Genomic DNA, 16,089 nt, shown 5'->3' with positions numbered 1-16,089 from the left:
CCTGGGTACTGTCCCTGAGGTGTTTTTTTGTTTTTTGTTTTTTTAGCTCAAGACTAATGTTCTACCAGTTAAGCCCCAGCTCTACGTTCAGCTTTTTAAGTTATTAATTGGAAATAAGAGTCTTCTCAAAGACTTTCCTGTTGAGGCTGGCTTTGATTTTCAGATCTCAACCTCCTGAGAAGCTAGGATTACAGGTGTGAGCTCTAGTTGTGTGCCTGGCTTCTGATTTTATTTTGTTGAATAGGTTTTCTATTCCTTTAGCTTGTATTTCTTCTCCTTCCGGTATACCCATGATTTGTAGGTCTTTTGTTTTGATGGCCTCTGAGAGGTCTTTCACATGCCAAGTTATATTTCTTAATATTTTCTCTTAATCTAATTTGATCTAATTTCTCTATTTTGATCCCTACTATACTTTTAATTTGTTCCATTCAGGTAGTAAGGCTTCCACTTTAGTTTTTTTTTTTTTTTTTCTGCTTATGTGGTGCTGAGGAATCGAACCCAGGGCCTCAGGCATGCAAGGCAAGCGCTCTACCACTGAGCCACCTTCCCAGCCCCAGGGGTTTTTTTTTTTTGTTTTTGTTTTGTTTTAATTGGGCTTATTGAGCTTTCATTACCAGGATTCCAGTTTGACTTTTTCCAGAATTTCTAAATCTTACTTGAATTTTTTTTCATATTCTACATTCAAATTTCAATCAATTTTGAAATTTGAATTCTTTCAGTTGTTTCTGTGTATTCTCTGTGAATTCACTCAGATGCTTATACATATCCTGTTTAATTTTGTTGATCATTCTTATCATTGTTCTTTTAGTTCATGATTTGAAATTTCATCTACTTCAATATTATATTTTGGAATTGTTTACTTTTTTGAAGAGACCAGTTGCCATGTTTTTAAAAAATATTACTTGTATTTCTATGTTGTGATTTATTCATTTGGGGCCGTCATTTGTTGGAAGTTTAATCATCTCTAGTCTTTCAGTTGAACAGTGTAGTGGCCAGATGAAGTGATGTTTTGTCATCACTGGACTAGGGATATTGCTCAGTAGCTAAGCATTTTCTTAGTGCTAGGCCTGAATTTTTTGTACTGTTCAGAGCTAAGTAAATTACCTGGAGTCTTTGTATGAATGTTGGTGTTCACAGTGGACTGCTTTCACTGCAAAGGCTTCTCTTCTTTATGTGCTGAAGATGTTTTTGGTAGCAGGGAGCTTTAGAGACTGTGGATGGAACAGGTTATCTACTTGCTCCACTGGCCTCCTGGTTTATTTCCTCAGGGATAGCTAGCAGTCAAGCTTGAGGTGATCTACATGTGTGTCAGAGATTGGGAAGAACAAATAGAGTACTTATTTTGCATTATCTGGGTGAGAACTGAGGGACCTAGGTGCTCTTCCTGTTAGTCACAGTGCTCACAGACTCCATCTAACTGTTTATCTCTCTGTGGGCAGGAGGAGGCTGTAGAAGTTTTGTGACTCAGATGATCTTGACTTGGACCCTCAGCTCTGACTTTTCAGCAAATAAAAGCCAGGATACAGTTCTCATGGTGGACAAGACTCAGTGCTTTTAGGCCTAGCCTGACAATTCACCTTCCTGTGGGTAGGGAGCAGCCTCTGTCATGTGATTTAGAAGTACTGGGCCCAGGACTGATCTATCCAGCAGTTATCAAGCTCATCCACGAGGCAGATCCTGATGCTGAATACTAAGCTTAGTTACAGGCTTAGAGGTTTGTTTCTACTTTATTCTCAGGAACTCATTCTTGACCAGTGAATGTGAGGCTTCCCACCACTGTGGTTTATAACACTGCTGGCACTGTTCTCCAAATTTTGACCTTCTCAGGACTACATCTGAAACTCTCACTCTTTTCTCTTTTTTTCTTTTATTTTTTCTAGATCTGAGACTGGGATTCAAACTCTGTACCTGATGCTTTTGCTCAGTTAGAGTTGTACTAACCGCCCACGCCTTTAACCCCTGAACCTCTTCCACTTCGCTAACACCTTTTATCTCCATATTAAACCCAGTCTGGGACAGCAAATCCAAAGACAATACATGATCATTTCTTGTATTGAAGCTCCCATAGTATCTCATTCTCAAACAATAAATCTTATGATGGTGTCTTCTTATCACCCTCTGAGATAAGGGGAATGACTCTGTCCTCACTTGTCCTACCTTTCTGCAATGGAAACAAATCCTCTACACTGTTTTTAAGGCTTGTGGGAGGGGTTTATATTGCAGATAGAACTGGCACTCTGTTGTCTGTTTTACCTTCTTATGGCATCTTCAGCTTCCCATCTTCCACCTGGGAAGTCAGTAACTGGCTTGGAATTATTTGATGCTTTTCTTTGTTGATTTCTTGGTATTTTTCTGACATCATATTACCTCTTTTTATGATTCTTGGTGCTCTCCTTTCTTCTTCAGAATATAGACTCTCCTTTGTTATAGTCTCTTCTTATTTATGGAGTCAAAATGGTAAAGGTTTATAATCTACCCTCTTGCCTTTCCTAGAGCTTAAAATATCTGTCTCTTTTTCCTTCCCTCTCCTTTCTCCTGTCTTGTTTCTTTCTGTCTCCCTACTTCTCTGATCTCTCCTTTCTTTCACCTTATCTCCACTTCTCATCTTCTCTCTCTCACTCTCTCAACTTTGAGCTTACAAAGGGAAGAGGTTAGAAAGATTTGAGAGACAAGGTAGGTAAGATTCATAGTCTTGGTGAAGAAGACAAATTCAGCTGGATACAGTGGTTTAAGACTGAAATCCAGCTATTTAGGGAAGGGGGGGGGAATATTGGGAAGATTATGGTTCTAAGCAAAAAGTTAGTGCATGTGGTGCCCATCTGTAATCCCAGCTGTACAGGAAGCTTGTGGTAAAACTTTGAGTTCCTATGTGAAAAATAGAACAGAACAAAAAAAGACTAGGGATGTGACTCAGATGGTATAGCAAGTATAATTTCATAAGTTCAAACCCCAGTACCACACACACAAAAGGTATTTATTTTCAGATAATGAGCTCTGGTAGTTATGTACTTCACATCGGTAGGATTGGTTTATTCATTAATGTGTCCAGTCTCTGGTATAGTAAAATCACAGACCTAATAATTCAAATTTTTTACTTATTCCAAGTCTAGTCAGAAGTGTAGCTTCAGAATTTAGCCAATTCTGGAAGCTTATGATCTTTTCTGTGACATTAAAAAGCAAACCTTTAACAACAAAAAATTAACCTTCTAGGGTTGGATTTGTTGCTTAGTGATAGGACATTTGCCCTGAACGGATTAGGCTCTGTGTTCAGTCCTAGCACCGAGCCCCCCCCCTCCCCCCACACACACACTAATTAGTCGCTTCATAATATTTTTTGAGCTGGGTGCTGGTGGCTCACACATGTAATGCTAGCTACTCAGGAAGCTGAGATCTAAGGATCAGAGTTCTAAACTAACCTGGTCAAGAAAGTCCATGAGACCCTTATCTACAATTATTCACCAAAAAAAGCCAGAAATGGAGCTGTGACTCAAGTGGTAGAGCACTAGCCTTGAGCAAAAAAGCTAAGGGACAGTACACAGGCCCTGGACTCAAGTCCTTGGAGCAGTGTGTACATACATACATATATAATACTTTTAGAATAAGTTAAACTTTGTAATATGTTTTCATAGTGTTATCGGTTCCTAAGATTTACTACTTTGTCTTTTTTAGTGTGTTTTAAGTTCTGTTTTGGTTATTACAAACTTTTTTTTTAAGCTTTGCAGATGTTAAAAGATTTGAACTAAATTTTCTGCTAACTATAAGTAGAAACAATTTTTTAGTAGGAGATATTAGCCAGATTTTTGCAATGTGATTTGATTTGCACAGTTACCTGCCTTTTGATAAATGTAACATTTATTCTTTTATACTTAGTTTGTAATGTGTCCTATAAGCAATTCTATCTGTAGTAAAAGCTTTTTTTCTTCTATTTAATAATTTCTGAAAACTCAGTCAAGTTATGTCTCAATTGTTAGCTTTGGTAAGACAATAAATTTTCTCTGTAATTTTTTCAGATTGGAAAAAATGAAATACATAAATTATATAACTGATTATATCTCTAGGTTAGAAAATATGACCCCTAACCTTTTCTTTTGAGATTTCTCACTTTCTTGTAAAGTTTTTTTCTGCTTCATGGATGTATATGTGAAATATAAAATTAATTGGATAGAAGAAGTATACAATTTTGTCTTAAGCAAGTATGTTTTGTTCTTTTAGGCTGGGAAATGAAGAACAACAACCTGAAGTTCCAATTCTTTATCATGATGTAACATCCCTTTTACTCATCCAGATCTTAATGATGCCTCAACCATTAAGCAAAGGTAAATCTTTATAATTCAGATTCTTAGCTTATATTAGAAGTATTATGGAAATTATAAGGACCAATAGAACATTCATTCTGACAGATTTTTTGTGATATTAGTAAATTATAATTTAAGAGATGAAATAAAAGCTTTTTTCTTGTGAACTTATACTTTGCAGCTTTTTAGTAAGAAGTATGGGAAAACACACCAAAAATTATGTTCTTAAATGTTTGAATACAATAATACAGTACAATAATAATACAAATAAGAGTTTGAAAAATAAAGCTTTTGTATTTCAATACAGTAGTAATTGTATTTCTATTTGAAATGTTCTGTGATTTTTAAATACTAAATATTCATAGTATGTTAATAGCATCTTAATTATTGTTCCATAGTCTTCAGGTTTTTTGTTTTTGTTTTTTGGTTGTTCATGGGGCCTGAACTCTGGGCCTGGGCACTGTCCATCAGCTCTTCAGCTCAAGGTTAGCGCCCTACCACTTGAGCCATAGCACCACTTCCAGCTTTTTGCTGCTTATGTGGTGCTGAGGAATCGAACCCAGGGCCTCATGCATGCAAGGCAAGCACTCTACTAGGGGGCTTCCCAGCCCCCTAGTCTTCAGTTTTTACTTGAAAATATTCTGTCAGATAATGTTTTCTGTTGGAAAAGTAGCTGTTGTTTTACTATTAATCAGTTAGAATATAATGTACATCTTTGGACATATAAAACCTTCTTGGAAGACATCTTTTTGTGTTCTTCAAGAACTTGATCATTTAATAAAACCCTTTGCCTTCACATAGGAAGTGATCCTGTATCTTAAATACAGATGTTGTATTTCATAAAAATTATGGTATTCTGTTTGAAGGATAAAATAATACCATTAATAAGCAAACATAATCCTTATGCCAACCCTGTGGATTACTAATTTTTTTTCTTCCAGTCCTGGGACTTGAGTTTAGGACCTGGGCACTGTCCCTGAGCTTCTTTTGCTCAAGGCTAGCCCTCTACCACTTGAGCCACACTTCCAGCTTTTTCAGTGTATGTGGTACTGAGGAATTGAACACAGTGCTTCATGTATAGTGGGCAAGCACTCTACCACTAAGCCATGTTCCCAGCCCAGAGTTTTTGAATTTTTTTTTTTTGTTTGTTTTTTTTTTTTTTTTGGGTCCGGTTGTGGGGCCTGAACTCTGGGCCTGGGCGCTGTCCCTCAGCTCTTCAGCTCAAGGCTAGCGCTCTACCACTTGAGCCACAGCGCCACTTCCAGCTTTTTTCTTTTTTCTTATGTGGTGCTGAGGAATTGAACCTAGGGCCTCATGCATGCAATGCAGGCGCTCTACCACTGAGCCACCTTCCCAGCCCCTGATTTTTTATTTTTATCTAAAAATCTAATTCAGCTTCATGTGTGTGTGTGTGTGTGTGTGTGTGTGTGTGTCTCCCCACTTCAGGTAGTTTTTCCATAGCTTACAAGAACAGTTGCCTGGTGGCGAAAGTAGCTTACCTATAGATTTTGTTCTTCTAATAAAACAGATGTATTGCATTTTGAAATAAAAAGTTATTTTGTTTCATCCCTTCAAAATATTTTAGATTTTTAAAAAATATGCCTTGTACCTAAAAGCATAGTAATCACTTAAATCTTAAAAGCTAAAGAGGAAAAATATTTGACATATAGAAGGAATTTTATTTTTATAATCAGCATTTAATGATGAAAATATTTAAGTTAACAGTGAAAGACTTGTTATGTGAATGGTTAGGGACTATAGCAGCACATCATTGTCAGAAAGGAAGTGTTTATCCTTGCTTTCAACAGCAGATAGTGCAGAAAGGGGTTATAATACACTAAAATATCCAAACTTGGAGTTTAATTCAGTAGAAACAGCAGCTAAAGTTTTACTCCAAAATGAGTCAAGAAAATTGGTCTCTTTAACTTGATGATGTTTAAGTGAATTGAATAGATTCTAGACAATTTCTGTGTAAAACTTTATAATGCTAATAAAGTAATATAATAGATTTTGTTTTTTATTTTATTATTTTTGTGTGTGTGTGCTGGGAGGGATTTGTTCAAGAGATAGCATTCTAACCAAGCAAGCAAGGTGAACAAGTTCAAGGCCTTTCTTGAGTTCAAACCTTAGTACTGGGGCCCCCAAAAAAGGGTTTTAAAAAAAATCTTTTGGACAAATTTAATAGGCAAATGTTTACTTAGTTGTAAACATTGTCTGATTCAAGAAATAGTTAATGACTACATACTATGTACCAGTTTGATGGTAGAAATACAAATATGAACAAAGCATGCACCTTGTCTCTGTAGATCTAAGTAGTTAAGAACTTAGCTTTAAGAACTTAAATTTATCTGTAAATTACTCTTAAACCCTGCTCTTTTTATTATTATTATTTTTTTAAATTTCACAGTAGGTGGAGTTGATATCTATTTATATTAGCTTTCCATTTTTAAGACAAAATAACTGCTGTATTCTAATAAGTTTGTCTTTACTGGTGAATTGGTATTTGTTTCTTATATTTTTCTTTCCTTTTCAGTCTGTCCAGTGTTTAATAGTCTTGTCTGTTTGATAGTTTTATAGTTTAATAGTCTTGTCTTTACAGCCTCCTGAGCCTCTGCCTCACACCTTGATCATTTTAATAATTATTTGTTATAATCCTTTGAGATTTTCTTCATTAACATTAGTGTTTGTTACAGTGGAATTTTTGAGAGTTTATGTTGACTTGAGAGTTTTTCCCCACCCCCTATATTTGTTGTGGTTCTGTTTTGGAACATCTGAGGCTAAGTTGTTGGCTGAAAGTTTCAATTACCTGTAGTAAATATTTACAGTGTACAAGGAGCACAGTGTACATGTTAAGGTGCTACTTCTTACCACAGTAACTAAACATTCAACTAGTGATAAAGGTACTAAATCTGATCTCAGATTGAAAAAAACCATAAACTTACCTGGATTCTTTTGTAGAAGGGCCTAAAGTAGTCTATTTCTAGGCTGCTTTCACTATAGCAGCATCTCTTCTTTGTTTACTAGGAACTTTATAGTTGTGGGCTTAGATAAAGTTCCACCCCTACTTTCCTTAGTGTGTGTCCTGCACTAGCTGAGGAAGAACTGAGGGACCTAAGTGTTTGTCTACTGATTTATGTTTATAGACTCTATCCAGCAGTTTACTTTCCTGTGGATGCCAGGGTGAGCAGAGGCTGTAAAAAGAAGTCACATTCTGTACTCAGGGCCTTATTCTTGCCTGAATGTAAAGATCTACCAGGATACAGTTCATAGAGTTATGTCCCAGTGCTTTCTGATTCTTCCCAACAGTTCATCTCCCTGTTGGAGCAAGTGGCTATGGAAATTAGGGTTTTTAGACCCTACCTTATGGCAAACTCATTCAGGGATATTGGTGGTAGGGGGAGAGGCAACTGTGGCTATCAAATGCTTTGGGACATCTTGTCTCTGATCCATCTAGCATTTAACATAGGCAGTCCATTAGGCAGTCCCCCAGAGGAATACTATACCAGTAACAGGGTTCATATTTTTGTTTCCGCAAGGACTTTCTAGCAATTGTATTTGTTCCTACCAGGGAAATCAGGGCCCCTAGCCACCACAACCTTTGTTGCTGGAGCTCCCTGCTGCTTGAACTTTTCTGAGTGACTGTGTCAGATCATCTCCCTCTCCATGAACACCTCTTGTAGCCATCTTCCACCCAGACACTGTGGCCACGTGTTTCATCACTTTTTTGAGCTATGCTTGTTCCTTGTTTTGAAATCCCTAGAGTATCTCAAACAATTATCCTTCTCAAAATGGTGAAGAATAAATCTGTACATGTTCAGCATAAACAAAATATCTTTCCAAGTATTTCCTGTCTTTAGTTGATTGATTTTATAGCTGCCGATCTGTGATAAAGAGGAATAACTATCATGTATCATCTTACTTATTTATGGAATCTGTGAAAGTCAGACTCATAGAAATAAGTAGGAAAGTGGTAACTGAGGGTCAGGAAGGTATGAGGACATGGAGAAATGTTAGTCAAAGGGTACAAACTTAAATTCTAGGTTCCAGACTACATTTACATTATATATGCTATATTCATTTTACTTTAAGTACACTATTTTATAGCACTATGTAGTATACTTGGAATTTGTTAAGAAAGAAAGCATATCTTAAATATTCTTACCACACATATACAAAAGTAGCTTTGAGATTATGGTTATGTTGATCAACTTGACTGGGCTATCATTTTACAGTGTTTGTTTCAAAATATCATGCTATAAAGTTTCAACATATGTAATCCTTGTAAATTATACCTCAATAAAGCTGGGAAAAAATAAGTCTGGCCTTAACAAAAAAAAGATTTTTGGGGGTTAAGAGGTAATAAAGATAAACTACTGTGCAAAAAAGAATTAACACAGAAGGCCTAGCTGTATGCTTGGGTCTTCAAGGAGTTTGGATTTTTGAAAGCAGACTACTGTTTTCAGAATTAATAAGAATAGCTCACTGTACCTAGACTGTACAAACTATGTAGTTCATGCTGAACATACCTGTGTACTTTCTGAGGGTGTGGAATTTGGGTACATGCTAATTAGAGGGAGCCTAATTTACCTGCCTCTAACAAAAATGGTGAGAACTAAGCCTCATAATCTTTTACACACTTTTTCATAGAGTGTTGCTTGGGGGAATTAAGCATAATCTGTGAAATGGTACTGGAAGAAAATTCTGAAACTTCTTCTGGACTTCACCCAATGTACTTTTTTCCTTTGCTTCTATTAACTTTTATCATTCTGCTGCCATCAGTACAATAGTCCTGAGTATGAGTATATACTGAGTTTTTAAGAGTTGATTGCAATACATTGCATACTTGCTTAGAAATGCACAATGAAACTCCTTTTGTAAAACTAATATAAACTAAAAAAGTACTATAAGTCATTAAACCTGGACATAGTATTGGAGGCATAACTAAACCATTTAGGTTTTGTTACAGAATCCTTAGGCCAGAATTACAGATTTCAGCAAGAAGGGACGAAGTCTGGTTCAAGTTGTTGGAACTAATGAGAGTGATTTAAAATGAATTCACAAGAGCTAGTGATTATTTTAGCATGAGGAGAGAGACAAGAAAATCTCAAAATGTCTACAAACTTCTCACTCCAGTAACTGACTTAAATGGAAATATCTATTTCCTGGGTGAGCAGTACAGTATTATAGAAGAAATACTGAATTAGAAGAAAAACCATCTACACAGAGTTAAGTTTAGAATTGTGAGTGCTAATAGCTTTGATTGTTGATTGATTTACTTTTTAGAGATAGGGGCTTGCTATATGTAATCAAGCTGAGTTGAAACTTAAAATCCTCTTGCCTCAGACTCTTGAGTGCTGGAGTTATAAGTGTCAACCACCACACTTGGCTCTCTGTAAGATTTGTCTCATATTAGGGGTAGACAATATGTTGATCTTAAACACTGAGACTCCCAAACATTGTTATTGGTACCTGCAGCTCATTTAGGGGATTTGCCACAGCTCCATGGGTATTCCAGTCTGAGCACTAGCTCTTTGGTCTTCCAAAAAAGCATACTTTCTACTCTGTGTTTCTCACTAACATATTTCTATTATGTATAGGGGAACTTTGTTTTCATAACTTCAAATCTGGAGGATCACAAATATAATGTCATTTATTAATTACTTAAATGTCGAAAATAAATTACACATGCAAAGAAAGGCATATATTAGTTTATAAAATGTCTAGATTTCAAAGAAGTAATGATGTTCTTTTTCCTTATAGAACACTTCACCTGTATTGTGAAGGTGCTTTTTACCTTACTGTATACACAGGCTCTTACGGCACTTTCAGTTAAATGCAGTGAGGAAGATAGGTCAGCCTGGAAACATGTTGGATCTCTTAAGAAGGTTAGTCTCCTTTTTGATTCATCACTTACTACTTTGGGAAACTTGTTTAAGTTGGGGATATTAGTAAATGAGAGTAGGCATTTGATTCTACATTTTTTGTATGTTTTGTTTTTGCTGTGATGGGTTCGACACAAGGCCTTGTACGTGCTAGGCAAGCACTGTACCGCTGAATTACACTTGCAGACCAAGAGTAGGTTTATGAAAGACAATGTGAGTTAATAGTATTTTAATTGTAAATGGAACACCTTTAGGCTAAAATAATTTAAAATGTTTTCTTGTACAATTAGGTCTTCTTCATCTGTCTCTAAACTTGGCCTTTATCTGTTTAAATTTGGGTAGTTTTGTTTTTTCTTTTTCTGCTAACAAACTTTGAGAAAGTTACTAAGTAATGAGTATGTAATCTTAGCATTTAGGAGGCCAATCTAGATTACATAGCAAGACCATTTTTCAAAAACAAAAAGCCAGTGTAGTGAGAACGTACAATGTTTGCAGACTTAGGCTTTTATTTTTATTTTTATTTATTTTTTGGGTCCAATCGTGGGGCCTGAGCTCTGGGCCTGGACACAGTCCCTTAGCTCTTCATTTGAGCCACAGCACCACTTCCGGCTTTTTTCTCTTTGCTTATGTGGTGCTGAGGAATCGAACCCAGGGCCTCATGCATGCAAGGCAAACGCTCTACCACTGAGCCACCTTCCCAGCCCCAGACTTAGGTTTTCAATTCGTCTAGTATTTTTTTTCCTCTTTCTCCGTATCCTCCATTAACCTAAAGATGCCTTGCTTGTGTGCGTGTGTGTGTGTGTGCACGCGTGCGTGCGTGCATGAATGCATGTATGCTTGTATGCTTTTATGTACCTATACTGGACCTTAAACTCAGGCCCTTATGTACTCTCTTGGCCTTTCTGATCATGGCTAGTGTTCTATCACTATACTTCCAGTTCAGCATTTTTTAAAAAAAATTTATTTATTTATTTTTTATTGTGAAAATACTGTACAGAGGGGTTACAATTACATGGGCAAGATAGTGAGTATATTTCTTATCAAGCATTGTAGCCTCCTCCTTTGTTTACTCTTCCCATCCCTTCCCAGCCAACCCCCCTCCCCCACCTAATCCTCCCCCCCCCCCCCCCCCCCCACCAAAGTTGTAAAGTTCGTTTTCGACATGACAACTTGTACTTCTCATTGTTGCAATGGGTCCACCTGTATCCTTATTTAAACGACATGTTTTTCCTCTTCCCCTCCACAAGTTATACCGACACCAAATACAGTGAAAGCAGGGATTATACTGTGGGGGAAGGACTTTTCACAGGATAATTGGAGATAAGACTCACGGATTTGTTTGCCTAGGTTAGCTTTGAACTGAAATCCAAGCCTTCCAAGAAGCTAAGACTACACAGTGCCTGGTTCCCAAAGATGGCTTTTTGACTCACCACTTCCAAGCTGAAAAATCCCAATCTTTCCTTAATTATGCCTCTTTAAATACTTTTTTACAAAAGTATTAGAATGTAAGATCTAGACATATCCAAAGGAATTGTCTTTAAATTATATCAACAATTTAGAAAAATTGTGCAAACTTAGTTAAGTGCAAATTTATTTATTTTTTAGTTATTTAGTTATTTTGGTTGCTTGTGGGGCTTGGGTGCTGTCCCTGTGCTTCTTTTGCTCAAGACTAGTGCTCTACCACTTGAGCCACAGGGCCACTTGTGGCTTACTCTGAGTAGTTTATTGGAGCTAATAGTCTCAGGGACTTTTCTGCCTGGGCTAGCTTCAGATCTTATTCTCCTGAGTTGCTAGGATTACAGGTGTGAGCCACCAGCTCCAGGCAAATTTAAATATTTTTAGTGGCTTGAGAATAAATGAAATGTGGAATCAAAGAAATGACCAAGTGGTTTGGCTTAGAGATGAGTAAAGGAAAAAAAATTAGTCTTTATTTAGAAAAGTTAAGAGAAGTGGGCTGGGAAGATGGCTCAGTGGTAGAGCGCTTGCCTTGCATGCCTGAGGCACTGGGTTCGATTCCTCAGCACCACATATGCAAAATGAAAAAAGCCGGAAGTGGCGCTGTGGCTCAAGTGATTGAGCTCTAGCCTTGAGCTGAAGAGCTGAGGGACAGCGCCCAGGCCCAGAGTTCAGGCCCCACAACCGGACCCAAAAAAAAAAAGAAAAGAAAAGTTAAGAGAAAATAGTATTAAGTGCAACTTTGATAAGTTCAGTCTTAAAGGGTTTTAAGCTTTATTGAAAATTTCTTTTTAAAATCTTTTCTAAAGCTTGTTTCAAAGGAGAGAGATCCAATTATAAATACATGAAGTAAACGTTCAATATAGCCTTCACTTTATCACTAATTTACTCTGAAATTGCAATTATATGTTCAGCAACTTAACATATAATCATCACAGAGTACATAAGGGATATTGTTGACCATCATACCCAGTTATAAGGCCAGTCTGCCACTGAGTACAGCTGTTAACTTTTTCTTTTTTTTTTTTTTTTACGAATAAATAAAAATCATCTAAGCCTTAGCTTTCTTGAAAACAAATGAGATTCTAGATTTGTAAAACTGACTGCTGTCTTTTTATTTGTTTATTTTGTTGGTCATTGGGCTTGGACTCGGCCTGGTCATTGTCCCTGAACTTTTTCACTCAGGCTAGTACTCTACCACTTTAAGTCACAGCTCCACATCCAGTTTTCCTGGGCTGGCTTAGAACCGAGATCCTTAGATCTCAGCCTTTTGAGTAGCTAGGATTACAGGTGTGAGCCACCAGTGCCCAGCCTGTCTTCTTCCTTTTTTTTTTTTGTCAGTTGTGAGGCTTGAACTCAGGGTCTTGGTGCTGTCCCTGTGCCTCTTTGTGCTCAAGGTTAGCAACTCTACCACTTGAACCACTTTCAGTTTTTGAATGGTTAATTGGAGATAAGAGTCTCACAGGGACTTTTCTGCCTGGACTGGCTTTGGACTGCAATCCTGAAATCTTAGCCTCTTAAGCAGTTAGGATTACAGATATGAGCTACTGGCGCCTGGCTCTTCTTCTTGAATGATCTTTTTTCCCTCATCCTGATTAATTCTTGGATAACTTTGCCTATTATAATTGTCTTTCTCCTTTCTATGTATTCTTTCATTTTTCTATATACAATTTGATATTTGGATTATTGGTGTTCAAGTAGAATTCAAATCAAGTATATTAAATGTTTATGTTGTATTTTTTTTTTTGTAAAATGCCTATAAAAATTAGACATTTTAAACTTGTTTAGTAATTGGGCCTAAACTTACTCATTTGAGTGTTTGCTAAAGTGAGAACTTTGTGACAAAATTAAGCAATTATAAATGTTGGATGGAAGGAACATGATGCTATTTAGGTAACTGTCTGATAAGTTTTTCCTCAATTTCATAATGGATAACTACTGGAAAAACACTTAATAAAATATTCACTGTAAGGCATGCTGTCATTGGACTTAAATTTTAGAGCTATATTATCTTATAGATATATAAATTAATGAGTGAAGGCAAAATTATTTTGGTTGGTTTGCTAAATGTTATTAACTTTTTCTTAACAATAGATCTAAACACTTAGCAGATTGTAAATAATATACATCACTATAATTAATGACATACATTATTGGGATTAAGTATGATTTTTATCTGCATAACTTCTTTTATTTTTTATTTTACTCCTCTCTCTCTCACCCTTTCCTTTTCTTTGTGGAGTCATACTCATTTATTCAGTCATCATAATTTTTTATACTTATGTATGGTAATTATAATGAAAAGTTATTTTTGCCAAATGCAGTCTAGTTCTTTTTATGTTGTAAACATTTTTCCACACAGTTCAAATTTGTTATATTCATTACCTTTGTAATATTTTTATTGAATTGCTGTTCCATAATTTAGATGACTTCCTCTTTGGGAACAAGTGGTATTGGCCTGTCCTTGTCAGGCAGGTGCTCTAACAATTAAACCATATCACTCCTACCCCTTTTTTCTGCAGTTATTTTTAAACTGGGTCTCACTTTATTTCCAAGGCAGCCTTGGCTCAAGATGCTCCTAATTATGTCTTCCGTATAGCTGAGATTTACAGGCTTATGCCACCATGATTGATTTCTTTGTCAAAATGAAGTCTAGCTAACTTTCCCTTTTTTAGTCGGAGATGAAATCAAACTGTAATCCCCATGAGCTCTGCCAAATAGCTGGAATTATAGGCCTAAGCCACTGCACCTTACTAGCTGCCTTAGTTTTGTTGGTTATTGCTGATTTTCTTGTTCTGTTAATGCTATAATGAATGACTTGTGCATATAGCTTCCTCGTTCCCCCTTTTTGGATTATTTCCTTAAAACGAATTCTTAACATTGGAAATTACAGGTTCCAAAGCATGATTCATATATACAGTGTAATCTATTACCAGTGTTGAAGTATTAGAATCATTTTGACTGTCTGCTCAACTTCACTGTGAATCTAGAAATAAATGTTGTTACCTATGTTTAAAACTGAAGTTCATATGTTGGAAATATATATATATATATATATATATGTATATAAATATATATAAAGTCAGTTTTATTTATTATAAACTATTATTTACAGTGAAACTTTTTATAATTTTAAATGACCAATGGAACTAATATTCTAATTTTTTCACCCAGAATACATGTGATGCAGAAAAGTCTTATGAGGTGTTACTCAGCTTTGTTATAAGTGAACTATCTAAAGGAAAATTATACCATGAAGAAGGAACTCAGGAGTGTGCAATGGTATGCTTGTGCTAAGATCACATAAATAATGTCTATTAAGTAAAGTTTAGATTTTTTTTTGTATGTCTATTATAGAATGAATTGTTGACATTTTCTTTTTTAAATTTAGGTTAGTCCTGTTGCTTGGTCTCCAGAGTCCATGGAAAAGTACTTGCAGGACTTTTGCTTACCTTTCCTCAGAATTGCCAGCCTTCTTCAGCACCACCTTTTTGGAGAAGATTTACCTAGTTGCCAGGTATAATTTGGGGTAGAGAGTAGGGAACCTTGTTTTTGAAGTAAGCTACTTTTGTGAATTATACTCATGTGTAATATATTTGTATTTATATGTATATACAAGTGTTATTTGAGTATACATTAGTTTAGCTCAAAAATATTTAGAATATTTACTTTTTCTTTTCTCTTTTTGTCAGTCATGGGGCTTGAACTCATGGGCTGGACTCTGTCTGTGAGCTTGTTTTTGCTCAAGGCTAGTGCTCTACCACTTTGAGCCACAGTGCCACTTCTGATTTTCTGGTGGTTAGTTGCTTGGGCTGGCTTTGAACTGTGATCCTCAGATCCCAGCCTCCTAAGTAGCTAGGATTACTGGCATGAGCCACAAGCTCCCAGCTTAGAATATTTACTTTTTGTGTATTAATATTCACCAATTTCTATGATAATATTAATGGATACTTCAACAGTTTTGGATCAGATCAATGATAATTGATGCCCAATACTTGAATAGTATCATAGTGTTTATGCTATTAGTAGTTTTATTATTATCCTTACTTTTAATATTCTTTTAAAAGTTAAATTGTTCAGAACACTTCGTTAAAAGTTGTTTTAGCATTTATGTATTTTTTTGTTGTTGTTGTTGGTCCTGGGGCTTGAACTCTGGGCTTGGGCTCAGTCCCTGCACTCTTCAGCTCAAGGCAAGCGCTCTACCGCTTGAGCCACAGTGCCACTTCTGGTTTTCTAGTGGTTTGTTGGAGATAAGAGTCTCACAGACTTTCCTGCCTGGGCTGGCTTTGAACTGTGATCCTCAGATCTCAGCCTCCTGAGAGGCATGAACCATCGGCGCCCGGCCCTTTATGTAATTTTTATGGCTGTGTTAGCTATTTCTGGTTTAACCTGTTTCATAGAAATGTGGCAAAGGGAATAGGTAGATAAATGGGTTGGAAACCAGAAGGTAAGTAAGT

General features: G+C 36.3%; 1 protein-coding gene across 3 annotated transcripts in view; it reads left to right on the top strand.

The window, feature by feature from the left end:
- Ubr3 (ubiquitin protein ligase E3 component n-recognin 3) overlaps positions 1-16,089 on the top strand; it is a 179,880-nt gene that overhangs the window by 151,448 nt on the left and 12,343 nt on the right. For all 3 annotated transcript variants that reach the window (XM_042694038.1, XM_042694039.1, XM_042694037.1), the window contains exons 32-35: positions 4,213-4,316; positions 10,056-10,180; positions 14,807-14,914; positions 15,024-15,149. In XM_042694038.1, the coding sequence (XP_042549972.1) occupies positions 4,213-4,316; positions 10,056-10,180; positions 14,807-14,914; positions 15,024-15,149 (463 nt within the window). The remainder of the gene's footprint in view (positions 1-4,212; positions 4,317-10,055; positions 10,181-14,806; positions 14,915-15,023; positions 15,150-16,089) is intronic.

This window comes from Dipodomys spectabilis, unplaced genomic scaffold, assembly GCF_019054845.1.
Source record: "Dipodomys spectabilis isolate Male_0828 unplaced genomic scaffold, ASM1905484v1 ptg000174l, whole genome shotgun sequence".
Taxonomy (NCBI): Eukaryota; Metazoa; Chordata; class Mammalia; order Rodentia; family Heteromyidae; genus Dipodomys; species Dipodomys spectabilis.
Note: the sequence above shows the minus strand (reverse complement) of the source record. Positions and strands in the feature narration are given on the sequence as shown.